Below are 20,326 nucleotides of genomic sequence, written 5' to 3'. Positions count from 1 at the left end.
TTCTTTGGGGCAAGATTGTTATTTCAAACAACAAAGTGGCTGAAAACAGAACTTTCCTGTGGCAGAGTCGCTTTTGTTAGTTAAAAAGTGCACTATAATTTTTTGAAATTCCATTGAAACGACCCCTCAACCAATATTCTGCGTCCACTGGGTTGATAAGATGATTCCTGTGAGTAAAAAAAACACATTCATCACCTTACTTCTCGAAGAAAAATTAAAAGCATTATATTTTTATTTAACCTAGAGGGGCTGAAACCCCTTCTATAAGGTTTTCAGAAACGTTAAATTTGATGGTTTAGTTATCAACAAGACTGACACCTTCTTTTTGGGGGCGTTTCACCCTTTTTTTTATAAAATCATGGAAAGTTGTCAGGCTCATAACTTGCGATTAGCACCTTTTAGCCTACGTTAAGAATTTTACATATAATTATTCGAAATCGTCATAAAAAGGCAATTCTTCTTATATGTATATTGTCATCGAATTCCATTTTTCTGTTAGAGCCAGGGACGTACGCTGGGGGGCCTCCGGGCCCGGCCCTCCCCCCCTGAAATCTCACGATTTTTTAATTTTCCCATAATTTTCTGTTTTTTCTCACAGAATAATGGGTTCGAAGGATTTGCCCCCCCCCCGAAACAAATTCCTGCGTACGTGCCTGGTTAGAGTTAATTACTTACTCTGCTCCTTATTTACATTTTGGTACCACGGACTATTTGAAAACAAAAAAATAGACTGAGACTGCTTTCCTTTACGATTTCTTTGTTAGTTTGTTCGGACGACCAGCACATCATTTAAAAAAGAACACCGTGGCAAGACAAAGGATTAAAATTTTTGGTACTGGTGCAATATGCGGGCACCGCGAAAGAAGTCAAGTTTGGTTAAGGCTAATGGATAAAATAAAATAGGATGAATATATAATAGTTAAGAAACAAATTTGGGCTTCATATCTTCACATTAGGGGGTGGAGGATAAAGCATAGTGTATATTAAATACGTAACGTAACCTAGCCTAAGTACCTTCTCCCCCCCTAAACCCCCAAAAAACAATCGTTTAAATATTGTTAAATCCATGAGAAACAACGCTTTGCTATCAATTTAGGTCTTACACATAGCCGTTTGACGGGTTTTGTCGGGTGACTATAACATTTCCCGTTTGACATTCCACATACAGTATATAGCGATGCCCGCAAAATGCACCAGTACCTTTTTTTTAGAAGTTTTGCATATTTTTTGTATTTTAAAACAGAAGCAAATTTAAGAAACGGGATAATCTCAAAACGCATGAATATCTATAACCATAGCAGAGGGAGACTAAGGGCTTGGGTCCCCTAAATATCTGACAAATTTTAGACATTTTTTGGCTATTTAATAAATACCATTTGTCAAGTCTGTGCGAACGAAATAGATTTCTCCCTCCCCAAAATTATTTTTTGTTTCCCTTCGTGCCTACACTAACCTTGTTCTGAATGTATGTCCTGCATTCCTCCGAGATTTAGGGAAGCAAACTTCGCAAAGTTAATAAAATAAACGTAATATTATATTTACACCCAAAATAGTTTTGTAGCAAGAGAAGAATCGTCACACTCAATTTCACTGTTGCACCTTTGACCAAATTTATTCCTCCAAAGTCAGCAAAGTTAGAGCGGAAATTGTTCCCCGTCAAACTGATCTGGAGAACTCTTAGGGAAAGTTGGAAAATTTTGCGCCTAAGCATGCAATTGTTTTAGGTCCTCCCCCCTCCAAATATTAACAAACTAAGTCTTAATTTTTTTCTAGGACTCACAATGATTTCTTTTAGGGGGAATGCCCCAATGCCCACCCTGCAGACTCTGACTCTACTCATATGAGCAAACTCAAAACGTTTTTATTTAGCAATCGAGAACGGAGAACTAGATTCGTTAGTTGCAAGCTTCAAATATCCATAAAAAAAAATTAAACATACCTGGTCGAAATTTAACAATCTTTATGGTACATCTAAACTTAAAATCGTTCTAAATATTAGGCTGCTGAAGGCTCTAAGAATAGGTGTCCGCAGCATAGTGACTGTGGACAGCGACTTCCCGATTTGGGGAGACCGTAAACATGTATTTAAAAAAGTCCTTTAACATTATCAATAAATAAAACAACTTTAAACAGAAATACGTTCTGAAATCTCCCCCCCCCCCTTTTTTTTCTCTCAGGAAAGCATCATGCAAGTGCTCTGGACGACTTAGTTCTCATTCAGATTGTCCTTATTGTCTCAGAATTGTAATGAACTGTAGGTCTACTCACTCTTTTTTCCCCTTTTAACATAAACGCGGTCAATAACTGTTCCCCTGGCCTAGTTATGTTTTACGTCTCACAGATAAGAAGCTAGCATTAATAAGGTTCGTTGACCAGCATTTCGCATGTAAACATACATCCAAAGGGTTGCCCAAATCTTGTATATAACTTATGGAAAGGACGGAAATGGTGACAGTTGTGATACAGATTTAGATAACAAACGGTCGGAGAAAATGAAGACTTTCTTACTCGTAAGTTTATATTGAAACACTTTTCTTCAATTCGTACCTAAAAAAAAACTGAGAAAACAGTAGAAGTACTAGATGAAATAAAGGGATAGGGTTTATCTAGGCAGGTACACAGGGGGGCCCCTATCCCTCAAGATTTTAATATATTTTCACAATTTCCCAGCATACTAAGGAAAATATTTGGTACATTTTCCGATTAACTCACTAATGAGATAGCTGAGGAATACATACCTTATAGTCAAAATTTCATCCCGAATCCAAATATGAAATTCATTTCCGTCAAAATGAGCCCCCCCCCCCGTAATGTGTAAGTATATAGCCTGAGTTGTATACTTGCACTGAATTCTCTTTGAGTCACTTTTCTTCAAATTGATTTAACAGTTCATCAAACAAATGGAAAATCCTTTCCATATACATGTTCAGGGTATATATTTTAACACTAGGGGAGGGAGGGTGTAAAGTTCATTTTCAACAGAATGAATCTTATAATAGGATTCAGGATGAAATTCTGATTTTAGAAGTTAATTGGAAAATTTACCTGTTTTTTCCATATTAGTTATTTTCTTTTTTCCATACTCTTTTCTTTCCTTCATATTTCTTCTTCATTCTTCCCTCCCCCTCAAGAATGGTTAAAGTAATGTTTAGCTGCTTAATATAAATATTAGATAAAACAACAAATGTAGCTACTTTACGCTATCTTGGAAAGGTTAGGTTCGGAAAATGAAACTTTCAGAGGTGGGTCTACACACTAAAGTATGTCCCAGGAAGTTATTTTGAAGTACCTATCTTTACTCCTTCTGTCTCTAGAGGGCAGTGACTTTTGATAACCTTTCAAAATACTTGTATTATAAAAGTGAAACCTTGCTAAAATGAAGTACAAGAAAACTTTTCAGCTTCACAACTTTGCTCAGTCCCAATTTATGAGATTTCAAAGATCTGCAAATACATTTCCTAAATTAAGAGGAAGCCCATTGATATTGCTTAGAATTCTACTCAAATAACAGGAATTGCATTTTCAGAACTAAAACCAGAGGCAAAGAAACTGATAACTGAAAATTAAGGTGAAATGTTCTATGGTCAAAATTTCAATAGGAACCTGTCAAGTAGGCAGATTTCTAAGACTTAGAAATCAGCAGAGGGTTAACACAGAAGCTTGGTATATTTTTGGCCCTGGATTCATCACTGAAAGTTTCCTTTTCCTAACCTAACCCCTTTCCATGATAGCAAAAAGCAGCTAAACTAGAATTTTACCGCAGAAGGTTAGGGGGAGTCACATTACTTTTTATTATACGTTGTATTTTTGTTTATTGAAATTCCATTTGCTCTACTTGTTATAAACATCATGTTTTTATTTATGTTATTTAATGCAATTCAAAAAACAACACTTCTAAATCTCAATTAATACGGGAACATGATGCTTGAAGTTGGATGTAACATTTGTTTTCCTTTTTTAAATGACTAAAAACATTATAATCTTATTTCTAATACCTAATTATGTACTAGAACATAGACCCGTGTCAAAGCTTATTTTGTGAAGATGATTGTAAAAGGGTGTTGCCTTGATAAAAATTACATGATCAAATTCGATGGGTTCGAGAGCCCTAATTTGGGAGACCAAATACCCATAGCTGGCACATTCTTCCCTAAGCAAATATGAATTCCACACAAAATGAATTGTTATCAAAGACAATAATTTATAAGCTTCATTCTATTGAGTAATTAATTTCGTTAATTTATATATAGCACTGCACAGGGGCAGATCCAGGATTTTTTTTAGGGGGGTGGGGCACAAAATAGGTTGATCCGATAATTTTTTTTGGGGGGGGGTGGCGCAAAATAGGTTGATCCTATAAACTTGCGTGAGGAGCAAGTTTAATTAACGCAAATTTGAGTTAATTAAGTAAATTACACTACTTTGGACTACGCTAGGGGAGGGGGGCTCGCGCCCCCTCGGCCCCCTGGATCCGCCACTGGCACTGCATGGTTCAATAACTACTAGAGTTGGGGTCAACGGAACTTTCAGTGGACGAGCAGGGGAAAGACAGAAGCCTTAGAGTACATTCTTTAAGGCCCGAATTTTCTTCCTTTCTTTGTGGTCTTTCATATTAATCTGAGGGATTTACCCTTTAGTGTCCTCTCATTTGGAGGAAGAAATTTGGACTGATCATGCAATATAGGTTCTGAGGGGCTAACAGCTCTTCCATTATTTCAAGAATATTTGGTGTTAAAAAATGAAGAATATATTCATGCGCTTACCGCACAAGGAGGGATGGGGGTATTGGGGATATTCACTAAGAATATTTGTTCGAAGATTTTCTTCTTGAAAAATTTGGCTATCTTGACCTGAACATTCATTATCAGAATATCAGACAACCCTTACCCTGATAGCATTGTTCAGGGAAGCGGCAGCCCTACGCATTTCATTTTTAGGACTAGCCTGAATTTGAAAACCCCGCAAATCACCTCTCAAGTTCCGGCAGGTTATGCATATTAATCATACTCAGAAAAAAAACACAAGTGAAACTTATTTAGAGGGATGGTTGCCCCCTCATATATGCGATTATTTTTCATTTTACTTTTTAAAGTCACTATTTACTTTCACTTGAGATAAATATTTTAAAAGTTAATTCCAATAAAAGATATACTTTTTATGTCTTCTGATATTCTAGTCCGTCAGTGCTTTCTTTCACTGACGGACTAGAATAAACTTTCACTGTTTATTCTGAATAATGATTTCATTTTTTCAGAATAAACACAAAGCAATATTGATTAGTAATGTTGGTTCATAATTCATTAATAACTTAGGATGAAGCCATTATGTACTCAGCCCCAGGAGTGTCAATCGGGAGGGCGGCATTTACCCTCCATCCCCTGTGTTTCGTGCTCCCCCCTAGATTTTGAAAATATCTTTTTTCGGTATTTTCACCAGAAAATTTCTTTTTTGGTATTTTTCTCCTAGATTTTTGAATATACATCCCCCCCTATATTTTCGTGAAATGATGCTTACCATCCAAGTATGAATGCAGAGAGCCCCCCCCCCCCAACCAGAAAAACAAGATTTTTGCTATTTTCCCAAAATCTCTGTATATTTTCCAGTCGGATTGCATGTTTCTAGCGTATTTTTCCAATTTTGGAAAAAAGGCACAGAACCACACCCTTCCCCCTGGCTTCACTACTAACTCAACAAGTATTTTTTTTTCCCCTGGTACTGCAATAATAGCTTTACGCTTGCTTCCTTGGATATCCCTTAATTTATATCAAAGCCAGGGCCAGGGAGATTTACCATGCCAATAGCTAATCAGAAAACTACGATGGGATGGGATGCTATAGATTCTACAGAGCGGGTAGTTGTTTCCCAAAGAGCGGAGATCAGATTATGTCAGTTGGTTCCAGATGCTCAGACGAACTAAGTTCGTTGCTACGTGGGAGGATTTTTCCATGGGGGGAAGGGACATTTCTATGAGGGGGCGCCGAATTTCCCAGCATTATTTAAAAAACGATCAAAAATTCAATAAAAAAACAGTTTTTTTTTTCAAATGAAAGTAAGGAGCAACATTGAAAAATAAAATGAACAGTAATTGTTACGTACGATATATGAGGGGGTTCTCCTCCCTCTAGTCATTGCCTCGCTCTTTATGCTAAAGTTTTTTTTAGTACTTTCAAAAAAGCTATCTATTCTAATTAAACGGCCTTTGTGATTCAGGGTCATTCTTAAAGAATTGGAACAAAATTTGAACTTTAGCGTAAAGAGCAAGGTATTGACTAGGGCGAGAGCCCCCTCATACACTGTCTCTTGTTACAGAAACTGTACGGTGTCGATAGGTTTCATGAAAAGGGGGATATTTTTATACACTGTTTTGTGGGTAAAACCTGTTTTGTCTCACAGCTTGGTGATGGAGTCGTAGCTTTCAGGAGGTTTTTTTGGGGGGAGGGGGCTTAGAATTTTGGGGTAAAGGGGAAAATAATTTTTCTACAGCTCATGAAACAATATTTTTTAAGTTTTCTTTCCTTTTTTTATGCCTATCGTCCGACAAGCTCTTTAGGTAATACTAAAAAGAGTAAATTGAACCATGAACACCTGTGGAAATAATAGCAAAGATCCATGGAAACTTCTTGAAAATAGTATTCCCAAAGGCAGTTCCACGAGAAACATTTTAAGTGATAAAATAAAGAAAACAAAAAATTTTAAGAATTCTTTTAGGAAGATAATTCCAACCAGTTAATTAGGCGAAATAGTTTCATTAGCCTAAAAAATTTCATTTCCATTAGCCTATATTACGTTAGTAAAACGTCTATATAAGAACAAACAGTCTTACGGGTTAACCCAAACCAAAAGGTCGAACATAAAATAACAATAAAGAATATGCCATTGGGCAATACGGTCCCTACCAGCGGTGCTGATCTCCGTTTCAGCCGGGAAGTGCAATGGGGGGGCAGCCGGCATGTGCTTTCGTACACCCTTCATGTTTACCTTCCCCATATTTCTCCAGGTACCCATTTAGAGCCGGGTTGACTCTGGCTGAGCTTATAGTCACTCCACTGACCCCAGTCCCAAACGAAATTAAATATTAAAAAACAAGTTTTTTCAACTGAAAGTAAGGAGCGACATTAAAACTTAAAACGAACAGAAATTATTCCGCATATGAAAGGGGCTGTCCCCTCTTCAACACTTCGCTATACGCTAAAGTTTGACTCTGTAAGAATTCTACTTTTTAAAGTAATAAAAAACTTTAGCGTAGCGTAAAAAAAACCTTTTATATATGGAACAGTTTATGTTCGTTTTAAGTTTTAATGTCGCTCCTTACTTTCAGTTGAAAAAACTTTGTTTGTTTTTTTAACATAATTTCTGATCGTTTTTCAAATAATGCCAGGAAATCCATGTGACACAAAATGGTGCACACGATTTTTGAGGGCCGTGTGGCAAAACTAATCCATCAGGAAGAAATAAATAACATTATTTTGCAATATGTTGATAATGCAAGTTAACATTTTGTTCTAGAATTTCCTTATTTCATATTTTCCTTTGATTGTTCTTCTTCCTTTTTTAAAGTCAAAGACTTTGATATTCTATTATGTGTTATATTTTCATTATTTGCTGAATGTTTGATTAATGCTGATTGTTCGATTGTTGGGGGGCTAGCTGTGTCCCGATCCTTTTGTTCACTTAAAAAGAGCGCTAGAACTTTTCATTTCCGTTTTTCTTGGCCGATCTTCCAAGACCATTGGTTCGATACGATCTCCTCGGGAAAAAAATGAACATGCATCCGTGATCCGCAAAATACAAAATCCCACATTGTTGTAGATAGAAGCTTGAAACCACTACAGTAGGGTTCTTTGATACGCTGAATCGTATGGTGTGATTTCCGTTAAGATTCCTTGACTTTTAGGGGGTGTTCTCCCTTTTTTTCGACAATAAGACAAATTTTCTCAGGCTCGTACCTTTTCATGGGTAACACTAAACTTACTGAAACTTGTATACCTGGAATCAGCATAATAAGCCCATTGTTTTAGCGTATCTATTGATATAAAATCTCTTTTTCTAGAGATTCGGTTACTATTGAGACGCGTCGCTCCGTACTTACGTTTCGTTACCACCACAGTTCATATAATTATCCAGTAAGCTTATCGCAGGTCATTTCTGGTCTTCGTTCTCGGTGCGAACAAAAAGCTCCTCCCACTTCTTTCTGCATTAGCGGGTTAGTCTGTTTCCGATTGTTACCAACAAAGTGCATTATTCGTAATAGCGGGTTTCCACTTGTTTCCGATTATATCACAGTCTGACTTGTCTACCCGTGAAAAGATCTGATGCCGCCTATGTTTCTATCTGCAAAAACGTTCTATGGAGCACTCGCACCTTGGTCCGGGTTTTTATAATGGGTGAGATAGGGAAAGATCATACTGGATAATTATATAAACTGTGGTTACCACGAACTGTTTGATAACCAGCGATACCAGAACTAGAACTCATGAACCATTTCCATTCAGTATCTTTAAATTTACTATACGAAGAAGCGAATAATCAAAATTATGAACAATAACAATAAAAATAGTAATTAAAAATAATGATGTTGTCAAATACCTTACAGGGCATGGAACTAGTTACCATGTTCATACTGTAGGATCACACCTAACCAAAAAATTAAATAAAATTATATTACGTAAAATCTACAAAAACAATGAATCGTAAGAATCCATTTTATTATGATTATTATTAATAACTGAAGCAGTCCTTCCTGAAAAATGGTTTAAAGTTTCCTCATTTACTATTTTAGTTAGTCAAGAGCCTGTCGGCGATAGGCATAAAAAAGAAAGAAACTTGCTCTTTTATGAGGGCTGGAAAAACATATTTTGCCGTCTACAAAAGTTCCCTCCCCCCAAATACATTTTCCTGAGTTTTGACTCGTTCCCTAGCCGTGGGAAGAACAGGGTGTATTCTCTTGGGATAATTGGAAGCCAAATATTCTGATTGTAAAAGCATTCCGGAGAAATACTAGCTTGAGCTACATATCGTATAAGCTCAAATGATTGGCTAGGTGTTATGGACAGTTATCAATTTTACAAAGTAAGATAAACAAAAAAAAGACTTAAATAGACTTTGAGTAACTGTACTGTTTTTTTGCAGACTATCTTTGTTGCCCTTGCACAAGGACAATACGGAAATTACTATGAGCCCGTTCCATCAGGTATACTGGAAGTCATGGATAACCAAGAAACAGTTCCAGGACCATACGAGTTCAGCTACGATGCTCCCAACGGCGTGAAAGTGCAAGAAATAAGGGATGATAAGAAAGTCACAGGCGAATATACTGTACCCCAACCAGATGGATGTATTCGCATTGTATCATACACTGTCGACGAAGAAGGCTATAAACCAATGATAACTTACACAGGAAATTGTAACCCAGAACATTATCAAGCTCCAGCAATCCCATTAGATCATATTGAAACTGCAAAGGTTAATTTAGAAAAAGTTGCAGAAACTGCGGCCAAAATTGCCACGGCATATAAAACAATTGCACACAGCCATAAGAAGATCTCCGAAGATCACGAAAAAACGAAAGCTGAAATGGCGGCTCAAAAACTAAAAAAGGATGAGGAAAAGAAAAAATATGCTGTGGAAGCTGCACTGACTGAAGCATTTGACACACTTAACAACGCATATGCTGCTGCTGATGTCTATACTGCACCAAGAAACCCAGAACCATATTATGCAGAGTCCCAAGGATTAAAAATGGAGGAGAAAAAGAAGAACGATGTAGCAGCAGCGGTGGCTGAAGCTTTTCAAACAGTTACAAAAGCATACACTGCTGCTGATGCCTATAATGGAAACAGTGATCCTGAACCCTATTACACCCAACCCGAAGTAAGGATTGAAGAGGAGAAAAAGAAGTCTGCTGTGGAAGCAGCTGTGAATGATGCCTTTGAATCAATTACACAAGCATACGCTGCTGCTGATGTCTATAATGCACCAAGAGACATCGAACCACATTCAGCTTTATACTAAACCTTACATCCTGTTAAAAAAAACTGCCAAACCTGCCCTTAAAACAGCACATGTCTTACTAGATATGTTTTCTATTTATACGTTGTTTTTTCTATTTTTGTACGGAGTTTCAAATAGGAATAAAAATTTGAAAAGTTTTCTTTGTATTCATTGATTGCAATACTAGTAGGCTACTACAATGACTAGCAAATCTTAGGTGTATTAGATAATATATATAATCAACTTTTATTTATTTATTTACATAATTGATTTTTAAATAATTTTTGTAATTAATTAATTTTTTGTAAATCGATTTTTATTTTTTGGGTGAGTTATTGAATAGTTTTTGGGTGCTTAAATTCTTATTGATTTCTTTGTTTTAATATTGACATTATATTTCGCTAAAGACGGCTATTAGTCATAGCCAAAATATTCACTTAGGTTGTATTTTATTCACTTTCTTCAGAATATCCTTCATTAACTTATTATATTTTGAATATCATAAATTCATAGAAAGTTTCTAGTTTCCTTTTGGCACTAGCGGAGTTCAGGGGATTTTGTTTTCTCTTTATACCAAAGGATTTTGAAAATCGACAAGGCAAAGGATAAGCTTCGATCGCTGAAATCTTTTGGCGACTGAATAGAAGAAATCGTCCTATAAAACCCAATCCAATTGGCTTTCTATCTTCATAACTCTATGCTATCAACAAAATCTTGGTGAACATTGAAGTAATATTTTACGCTACGTATAGTCAGAATAGACTGAATCATAAAATGAAGTTAATAGATAGAAATTAAATAATTTTTGTTCTATTAGAAGAAACAAGCCTGAATTTTGGATGACCCTCCATTTTCCTTCTGTTCTAGGCTTCCCCTGTTTGAAACTAAGATAAACAGAGTAGTTAGGTAATATTTTTTTTTTAAACTCAGACCCGAAACAGAAAACATGTATAAACAATTCTGACGATTTACAGGGAGGACAACAATTTCGCTGAATTATACCCGGGACTAGCTTTGGCCTCTGGATCTAAAAATAACAGCAATTTCTTTGTCTAGCATACCAACTTTTTAAGCTACAGGACTGCTGTTTATAACAAACTCGCATAAAATGTGGGCATAAAGTGAAAAAAGAGGACAAAACATGCCAAATATACTGTTTATAAAGAACAGTTTGATTCAATCACTTCTTAAACGGTTGACAGATTCGTGAATACCAAAGTATAAACACATACTGAACAAGTACTGACAAAACTCTCCAAAAGTGACCCCGCGTACCTCAGCGCCTCTAGAGGAAAAATGCTGTACTACTTAATCGCTCCGAGCCAATAAATTAAATTTAATACAGCTTATACGGAACAAGTATAATCACCTACGGAACTTAGGCTATTATCCCCCATGTTCGCATAGGTATGGAATCGTCTCAGGAGACGCGGACAAAGGGTCACTTTTTTGTGTGGAGAGGATAGGTTTTGTCAGTACTTGTTGTATGTGTTTATACTTTGGTGAATACTAAGGTAAATACTATCGCATATGACTTTTTCTTACGGGTTTGATCTCTGTTTATATTGGATTGACGCTCAAACAAGTCATTCACCATATGTAACTCCCGTGCCTCCATGACCTTCGAATCATGACGGAATTATTACCCTTCTAAGCAAAAACTAAACCAGGATTTTTCAGGAAGTCAGGCAGCCGGGTTTATAACAAATTCAATTTGCTGTTCATGTTGTAACCAAGAAATTTACAGCTTTCTAAGAGGTGCTGGTCAATTTCAAAGCCGGCCAAATTGTTTCATGAGACCCGGTTTTATATACAGATCGGGAAATATAATATTCTTTTTTACAGTTTACTGATGTAGAATATTTGGATATCGATGTTTCAGGTAAGACGTTGGTACATCAATTTGACTGAACCTAATGTTGCTTACGATCTCTCCTGCCCCACATGCGATACTTGGTTTCTGACAGCATAAAAACAGTATTAAAATGATTTTCTGCAATAAGAAGACAGCTTTGACACCACAGCCCCATATTGCAGGCTTGGTAAAAAAAAAAAGGTACTCTTGCATTATGCGGGCCTTTCGGGTTAACTGCTATAGAGTAGGCAATGATAGCATGGTTTTCATTGCGTATACGATATTAAACTACCCCCCCCCCTAATGTGCAAATATATAGCCCAAATGTGTTTCTAAACTATTATATATTCATCCTATTTTATTTCATTAGCATTAACCAAACTTGAATTTTAGAAAGGCCCGCATAATGCAAGAGTACCAAAGAAATTACTCCAGGGAACGAGGGATATTAGATTTTAGTTTTTTAGTGGATTGTTTCCTCCGTATTAAGAACGACGATGCATGGTATATCTGATGTGCTGGCAAAGAAGGAAGCAGGCCACTTTAAGGTCAGCGCAGATGATCTGTTAAATTTTCGTTATAAGGGTGACACACCCCGAGCTTGGAGCTATCGATGAACAATCACTTTTTACTTGCATAACAAAATCCCAGCCTTCATTAAACCTTTCACGTTATAGCAGTACGGAACTCATCATCGTTTCGAAAGTATTGTTCTTTTTACCTTAGTTCTTTCAAGGAGCTGAAAAAACATTGCAAATTTTCCAAGTTTCCATATGAGGTCCTATGGAGGGGTAAATTTTTAGGAAGGGTGAAAAGCCGGATTTTTTTCATTTGTCGTATTTCTATAAAGGCAAAAGGCAATCGCAAAGACGAGTCTGCCGTCCCTTGTATCCAGTCACGCAAATGAGCATTTTCCCTGCGTAACGGTCAGCTTACAAGGCAGGAAGACCAAGGCTCGCAAAATGAGTTTTAAATGCCTTTCCCTCTTCAGTGTAAAAATGAAAGGCAGAATTAAAGCAGGCATTTTTTTTTTAATAAGGGGACAAATACAGAATAAACTTCAGGAAAGGAAGAGAACTGTTTCAACAATTTTTTCTCGATGCTATAACGAGCCAAATGATCATGTCAAAGATGTTTGACATTTTTTTTCTCATGGTAATAACGATACGTGAATAATCCAAAAGAAAAATACTGGGAAAGGAGCAGAATATCAAAGATGTTGTGTTAACCAGGGGCATCGTTTGGGGGTGGCAAGGGGGGGGGAGGGGCAGTTGCCCCCCCCGATAATATGGAGAAACAAATATTATACATCCCATGCCCTTTGACTATCCGGATATGGACCCCTCTTGCCCCCCCTCAATAAAAAAGCTGAAGATTCACCCCTGGTGTTAACTATTCCACTTCTGAAATGCATCGTATTCTACAATGTCTTGGTGTGATCAAATCCAAAGATTCTGACAGAATACCAAATGTTGCGCTAAAGTCATGCTGTTCCAAACTACTTTGACCTAGGTCATAGCTTGCTTAGCTGGACTGTCATTCTGGAACCTTCCCAAAAACATAAAAATCAGCCAATTTTATCCCCATTCTAAAAAAAAAAGACAACGATCCAAAGAGCTAGGGCTCATGTAAGCCCATCAACCACTTATCCTGAATTTTGGTAGCCTAAGAGCGTTTCCTATCATTCATCTCGCCAGTGCCTGGAATTTAACAACCTTTAGACGACGACCAACATGGATTTCACCAAAAAATCTCAACGCCAGGCTGCCTAGTGGCTCAGTGTCAGAAGTGGATCGATCTACTGACAAAGGGACACAAAATTAGGATATTGTCATTCGATATTGCCAGATCTTTTGACAAAATATGGCACCGTGACCAGCCGAAAAAATACCGAGCACGAGGTATCCTTGGACTTCTGTTAAAAATTATTATTGATAGCTTTCTATCTGGTCATTGACTGCAGCTTTTTCTCGACGGGCTATTTTCCTGAAATCGTCCAGTGAAGAGAGGACGATGTGCAAGAACGCTGGGGTTACTGGTCGCTGTACAAACCGTCTCCCACCACGCTCGATCATCCTACACGAGACCCTACATGACACCCATCTTTGCATATGAATGTCCGCTCAATGCTGGTGTTTCGATACGAAATTCGTGTAATAGGGCAGGACGTATCGTTAACAATGACTTCCCCAGCCTCTTAGTGAAAGGTTTGATGTAGCATTGGTGGCGGTATTCTAGAATTCAATCTTTCGGACGAGCTTTCCTTCATTATCTCCCTCTTTGCCCAACCAGCACAACCGACCCAAAGGCATGCAGATCAGTCCAATTATCTGAAAGGGACACGCCAAGAGCCAAGTGCCTGAGGAGCAGATTCATTCGGTGCTGGCTTTTATTTGTAACAATGCTTCTAGGGACTTTTTTGGTCCCTATAATGTTGAGTGTTTCGAGAGAAGGTACAACAGACACTGAGAGCCTCGATGGGGAATGAGACAAAGGTCAGCGGTATATCAGATACAAGTAAAGTAATCTACCTAAAAAAAAATTATGTGCTTTATAATATTTCAGAAATGCTTTAGTTTTTTAACAATAAACTCAAATAGACTTCACCAACCAATTCAACAGGAAAATCTTACTCAAAAGGGTATAAAACCCAATTTGCCATTTTTAATTATTAGTTCCTTTATTGAACAGATGAGGCGATATGTGAATTTTGGGGGGGGGAGAGGCAAGGAGAAAAAAACATGAGAAAATAAAAACATACGAAAGACATGTTGACACAGAGGTGAGGGGATGAATAGCTATAACATGAAAAGAACGACTTAAATTGTCAAAGCGGTAGTGATTAATCAGAAATAAAAATTAGGAAATAAATAAAATATTTAGTTTTAAATTAAAAGCCTTGGTCTTGAATTTAGAGCCCACTCGTCAAATAGGGCATACTGACCTGGGAAAAAGAAGTGACTCTCCAATCCTTGGCAGACAGTTTAACCTCTCTAGCCCTCGAACTCAGAATTTCCTCTCTTATTTCTGATGGCAATGCTTCGAGAAAAGCCGGATCTATAGAACCACTTTTAGGATACAGTTCTTCAAGTCTTGGATACGAACAAACTGAACTCCCACCTGCAATTTTGTAATACCTTCTTCAAATAGAGAAAATAATTCAAGTAATACAAATTAGTAGGGATTTGGATTTGTGTTAGAAAACATCGCTGTGAAACCTATCAGTAATCCAAATATGAAAAGGTACCAATATCGCAGCAAAAATATCAACGCACATATACGCACAATACAACAAAATACCGAATAAGTTGTTTGCTTTTATGGAATTCATAGAAACAATGCAGTTCTGGCTATAAACAAAAATAACATTTCATGATTTGTGACCTGACAAGATTCTGCGCTCAAGAGAAGAAAGGAACTGTTAAAAGAAAATATAGGAAAAAGAATTTGAGAGGAGAATTTTGGGTTACTGTTCTACAACCTGCAATACTACTTCGCAGTAAAATTGTGAGCTTTCACGGATGCTACATAGTCAAATGACATATAGTAAATGTCAATATAACATATAGTATTTATGACAAATAGTAACAACCGCAATAAAAGACACAAAAATTAGATCGAAAACAATAGCAGAATTAGCCGAAAGTTTTTTTTTATCTAAGCATCAAAATTTCGTCGATAAGCGTTACTGTCTGAGTAATAAAATGGATTTCAATCAAAGTACCACCTCACAAACGGGTTATTAACGAGAACTGCGTAAGTAGATACAAACTGGATTGCATACATAGATGACACAGTGTCTCATGCAACTGTGACTCGATATCTTCTTAAAGTTGTAGAGCAATATAATTGCTCACAGGAAAGCTAATTTTGACTCTCTTGTATTTTGTGTAAATTGGCACTGACATTCCCACGTTTTATTGCTGTGTGTCATGGAAAACTGGCTCCTTTATGTGGGTACCATTACTTCAAGGGAATAGATTAGAAAACTGGCTAGTAACGAGCTTTCTAATGAACTTCTTCTGGTAATGGCACCCAAAGGTGGCACTTTTCAATGCCATATGGTTTCAAACACGGCGTAATCAGTACTGATTTACAAAGAATACGTGAAAATATTAGCACTTGCTTTCATATGAGCCCTTATTTGTCTCTCTACAAGTATCGTTTCTACGTGGGGAAAAAGAAAATGTCGTAAATATCAGTACTATCGGTTAAGATATACTGGCGATGGCAATTTCAATGATACATCTTTCATTTCGAGTCGATGATGCCACGTCTAAAAGGTTTCAGGCTAGTTTTAGGACTTCCCAAGATTTTTGCTATTTTTTTTACATCAAATTTGGATTAATTGAGGTATTGTCATTAGATAGTTACTTTAAAAAGACATTTTTTTTTTATTTCAATTACAAGCTCTAGGCCGTAGTTTGCTCCTTACTAGTTTGCAGCTACTCCTTTTCTGATAATTATCCCCTGCTTCATCTATGTTTCATTATCAGAGGCAACGCTGTAGCGTTGCCTATAGTAAAGGCCATACGGCTCCAATGTTTTATTATTTTTTTTTCCCAGAGGCACTTCGTATAGAAGGGGTCGTCTTATAAGCTTCAAAGAGGGCTTATTCGATTGGAAATCGAGAGTTCTAGTGTCCTTTTAAATATTCGAAAGGTATTGGTGGGCGACTAGCCCCCCCCCCCCCACGCCCATCATTCCCCCAAACAAATCCAATCAAAATTTTGAAATAGCCATTTTGTTCAGCTTAGCTCATTTCCAGATAGAAAATATGTTTTTGAGGAGGATAATCACCCACAACCCTTAGGGCAACGGTTTTAAGTTATGCCCTGGGGGCATATAAGGTTTTTATAGAAGGCGTTGTCCTAGAAACTTCAAAACAGGCTCAATTGATTGGAAATTAAAGGGCTAGTGCCTTTTTTAATAGTCGAAAATGATTGGAGTGTAACTAGCCCCCCCCCTTCCCCCACGTCCATCATTTCTCCAAACACATCCAATAAAAATTTTAAGACAGCCATTTTGTTCGGCGCAGTTGATTTCCATATAAAATATATGTTTTGGAGTAGGAAACTCCCCCACAACCCTCAAGGCAAGGGTTTAAAGTTATACCCTGGGGGCATATAAGGTTTTTATAGAATGCGTTGTCGTAGAAACTTCAATAAAGGCTCATTAGATTGGAAATTCAAAAAGCTAGTGTCCTTTTTAATAGTCGAAAGTGGTTGGAGTGCAACTAGCCCCCCCCCCCCACGCCCATCATTTCCCCAAACACATCCAATCAAAATTTTGAGATAGCCATTTTGTTCAGCGTAGTTGATTTCCACATAGAAAATACGTTTTTGAGGAGGACACTCCCCCAGAACCTTCAGGGCAAGGGTTTTAAGTTAAACCCTGGGGGCATATAAGGTTTTTATAGAAGGCGTTGTCATAGAAACTTCAAAACAGGCTCATTAGATTGGAAATTAAATGGCTAGTGCCCTTTTTAATAGTCGAAAGTGGTTGGAGTGCAACTAGCCCCCCCCCCCACGCCCCTCCTTTCCCCAAACACATCCAAACAAAATTTTGAGATAGCCATTTTGTTATGTGTAGTTGATTTCCAGATAGAAAATATATTTTTGAGGAGGACACTCCCCCACAACCCTCGGGGCAAGGGTTTTATGTTATGCCCTGGGGACATATATGGTTTTTATAGAAAGCGTTGCCGTAGAAACTTCAAAACAGGCTCATTCAATTGGAAATTAAAGGGCTTGTGCCCTTTTTAATAGTTGAAAGTAGTTGGAGTGCAACTAGCCCCCCCCCTCCCCACGCCCATAATGTCCCCAAACCCATCCAATCAAAATTTTGAGAGAGCCATTTTGTTCACCGTAGTTGATTTCCATATAGAAAATATGTTTTTGAGGAGGAAACTCCCCCAGAACCTTCAGGGCAAGGGTTTTAAGATATGTCCTGGGAGCATATAAGGTTTTTATAGAAGGCGTTGTCGTAGAAACTTCAAAAAGGCTCATTCGATTGGAAGTTCAAAGGGATACTGCCCTTTTTAATAGTCGAAAGTAATTGGAGGGGAAGTAGCCACCCCACACCCATCATTCCCCCAAACACATCCAATCAAAATTTTGAGATAGCCATTTTGTTCAGCGTAGTTGATTTTCATATAGAAAACATATTTTTAATGAGGACACTCCCCCACAACCCTCAGGGCAAGGGTTTTAAGTTATGCCCTGGGGGCATATAAGATTTTTTATAGAAGGCGTTGTCATAGAAACTTCAAAAAAGGCTCATTCGATTGGAAATTCAAAGGGCTAGTGCCCTTTTAATAGTCGGAAGTGATTGGAGGGCAACTAGCCCCCCCCCCCCCCACGCCCATCATTTCCCCAAAAACATCAAATCAAAATTTTGAGATAGCCATTTTGGTCAGCGTAGTTGATTTCCAGATAGAAAATGTGTTTTAAGTTATGCCCTGGGGGCTTATAAGGTTTTTATAGAAGGCGTTGTTATAGAAACTTCAAAAAAGGCTCATTCGATTGGAAATTCAAAGGGATAGTGCCCTTTTTAATAGTCGAAAGTGATTGGAGGGCAACTAGCTCCCCTCCTCCACGCGAATCATTCCCCCAAACACCACCCAGCACAAGGGGGAGATAGCCATTTCGTTCAGCATAATATCAGTGAAAACAGGACCACCAGGTAGAAAGCTTTGCACAGCCAGTCCCGACCACCCACCCCTTTGGACTGAACATGACCCCCTCCACCGATTGTGTGCACAAATATGAGGATCGATCTACATAATGATAGCGACTTGTTACCTCTTTTGCAAAGCTATTTTAGTTTTTTTTTTTAATTAATGTTATGTGTTATTACGTCTTTGACAATAGAAAACCAAAGGTCATAAAGGCCTTAAGACTTTAATGTATCTATAGGGTCTTTTTCTAAAAACTCCTCATTTTGTTATGCACAGCCAGCCCCACCCATCCAGCCCTTAGCATTAAACCTGACCCCCTAATATCCTCCCATTTGCAGTGCAAATTGGAGGATAGGTTTATATACTGCAATGATTATATAATTCTTTCTAGATACTAAAAGAATTTTTTCTGTTTGTAGATTTTGCCTCCATATAAAAGGATTTCCTTATTGCCATAAAGGCAATAAGGTTTCGATGTTGTATTGTTTTTAGTTTCGCAATAAGATCAGTAAAAACAGGGCCACCAAATGGAAGGTTTTGCACAGCCAAAACTATTGGGCCTTCTTCTAAGAACTCCTCATTTCAAAAAACAGCTCATTCGACTAGTTATCATGTAAATTTTTAAGAGTCAAAATTTTAAAGAGGGCCCCCCCCCCCTTACAACTTTTTTTCTTCAAATGGACCAGATCAGATTTGGAATAGCTATTTTGTACAAAATATTCCTAAGGCAAAACAATTACAGTGTTATATAAAGATGTCTTTTGAGGAAAACAGGACAGAGAATTGACAAATCATTTGACTGAAAATTGAAAGTTTTTGTTCACTTTTTAAGAGTCAAAAGAGATTGGAGGGTAACTAGCCCCCCTCCTCCAAGCCCTAAATGCATCAGATAAAATTTTGAGATAGACATTTTGTTAAAATAGTTCAAATTTCTGATAACAAAAAACTCCGGTGTCGCCACAGCCCCTCCGTGCCCGGGGGGAGGCTTTTTAAGTTAGACCCTGAGGCATAAATTATTAACGGGGGTTTATGACCTATGGGAAGGGGTTTTTTACGGAATGAACGCATAGGAAATCAATTATAATTATCCAATTATAAGGTTAAAATACATACTCTGTGATAGATGCAAAATTGCTTTGGCACACAAAATCCTATTAAGGTCAATTCCAAACAGTCGTGATCCCTTTGTGTCAGCAAGTGAAATGGTCTAAACCCCCTTATTGGAGCTATTTTTTCAATCCATTCATTGTTGTCAATCGCTTTACACAAGTTATGCAAGCTGTCTATTGTTCATATATAATGTTTTTATCAAAGAGGTAATCGTATAGACTTTGAAAAACGCCTCATTCGATTCAAATTGAAAGTTCTATATACGTTTTTTAAAGTAAAGAATAATCGGACAGTAAGTACCCCCCCCCCCCCCATGCCATAAAAACTTGAGATTTTTTGCAATCAAAAACTAAAAAAAATTAATTAAAAAAAACTTTCCAAAAATAAGTTTTTAAAGGAAATGTAAATCCAATTTCAAAATTAAGCTCAGGATTTACAAATACCTTTTAAAGTTCAAACTGAAAACGACCAGAAATTACTACTAAAGAATAAAAGAAACCCAAAACGAACAGAAATTAAATAAACAATCATAGCAAAAAAACATACAACAGGAAACAATATAAATGAAAAAATAGATCTTAGAGTGAGTAATGCTTCGATTGAACATGAAAATATAGCTTAAAACAAAAACAAATATTTTCCTATTGAAGCATAAATAACACTTAAAACGAACAGAAATTAAATAAACAATC

General features: G+C 37.2%; 2 protein-coding genes across 5 annotated transcripts in view; one reads left to right on the top strand and one right to left on the bottom strand.

Moving 5' to 3' along the window:
• The window catches only part of LOC148944524 (DNA repair protein Rev1-like), a 196,631-nt gene that overhangs the window by 130,449 nt on the left and 45,856 nt on the right, over positions 1 to 20,326 (bottom strand). For all 4 annotated transcript variants that reach the window (XR_016142865.1, XM_089100410.1, XM_089100408.1 and 1 more), the window contains exon 10: positions 14,790 to 14,965. Coding sequence is in view for 3 of the 4 variants with exons in the window: in XM_089100410.1 (XP_088956536.1) it covers positions 14,790 to 14,965 (176 nt within the window). In the remaining variant the exon portion in view is untranslated. The remainder of the gene's footprint in view (positions 1 to 14,789; positions 14,966 to 20,326) is intronic.
• On the top strand, positions 2,416 to 10,148 carry LOC148944525 (uncharacterized). The gene is made up of 2 exons (XM_089100413.1): positions 2,416 to 2,510; positions 9,130 to 10,148. The coding sequence occupies exons 1-2, from the start codon at positions 2,493 to 2,495 to the stop codon at positions 10,009 to 10,011; spliced, it is 900 nt and encodes a 299-aa protein (XP_088956539.1). The 5' UTR covers positions 2,416 to 2,492; the 3' UTR covers positions 10,012 to 10,148.

Source organism: Artemia sp. Qi Xiang Cuo, chromosome 14, assembly GCF_049724085.1.
Source record: "Artemia sp. Qi Xiang Cuo chromosome 14, ASM4972408v1, whole genome shotgun sequence".
Taxonomy (NCBI): Eukaryota; Metazoa; Arthropoda; class Branchiopoda; order Anostraca; family Artemiidae; genus Artemia; species Artemia sp. Qi Xiang Cuo.
Note: the sequence above shows the minus strand (reverse complement) of the source record. Positions and strands in the feature narration are given on the sequence as shown.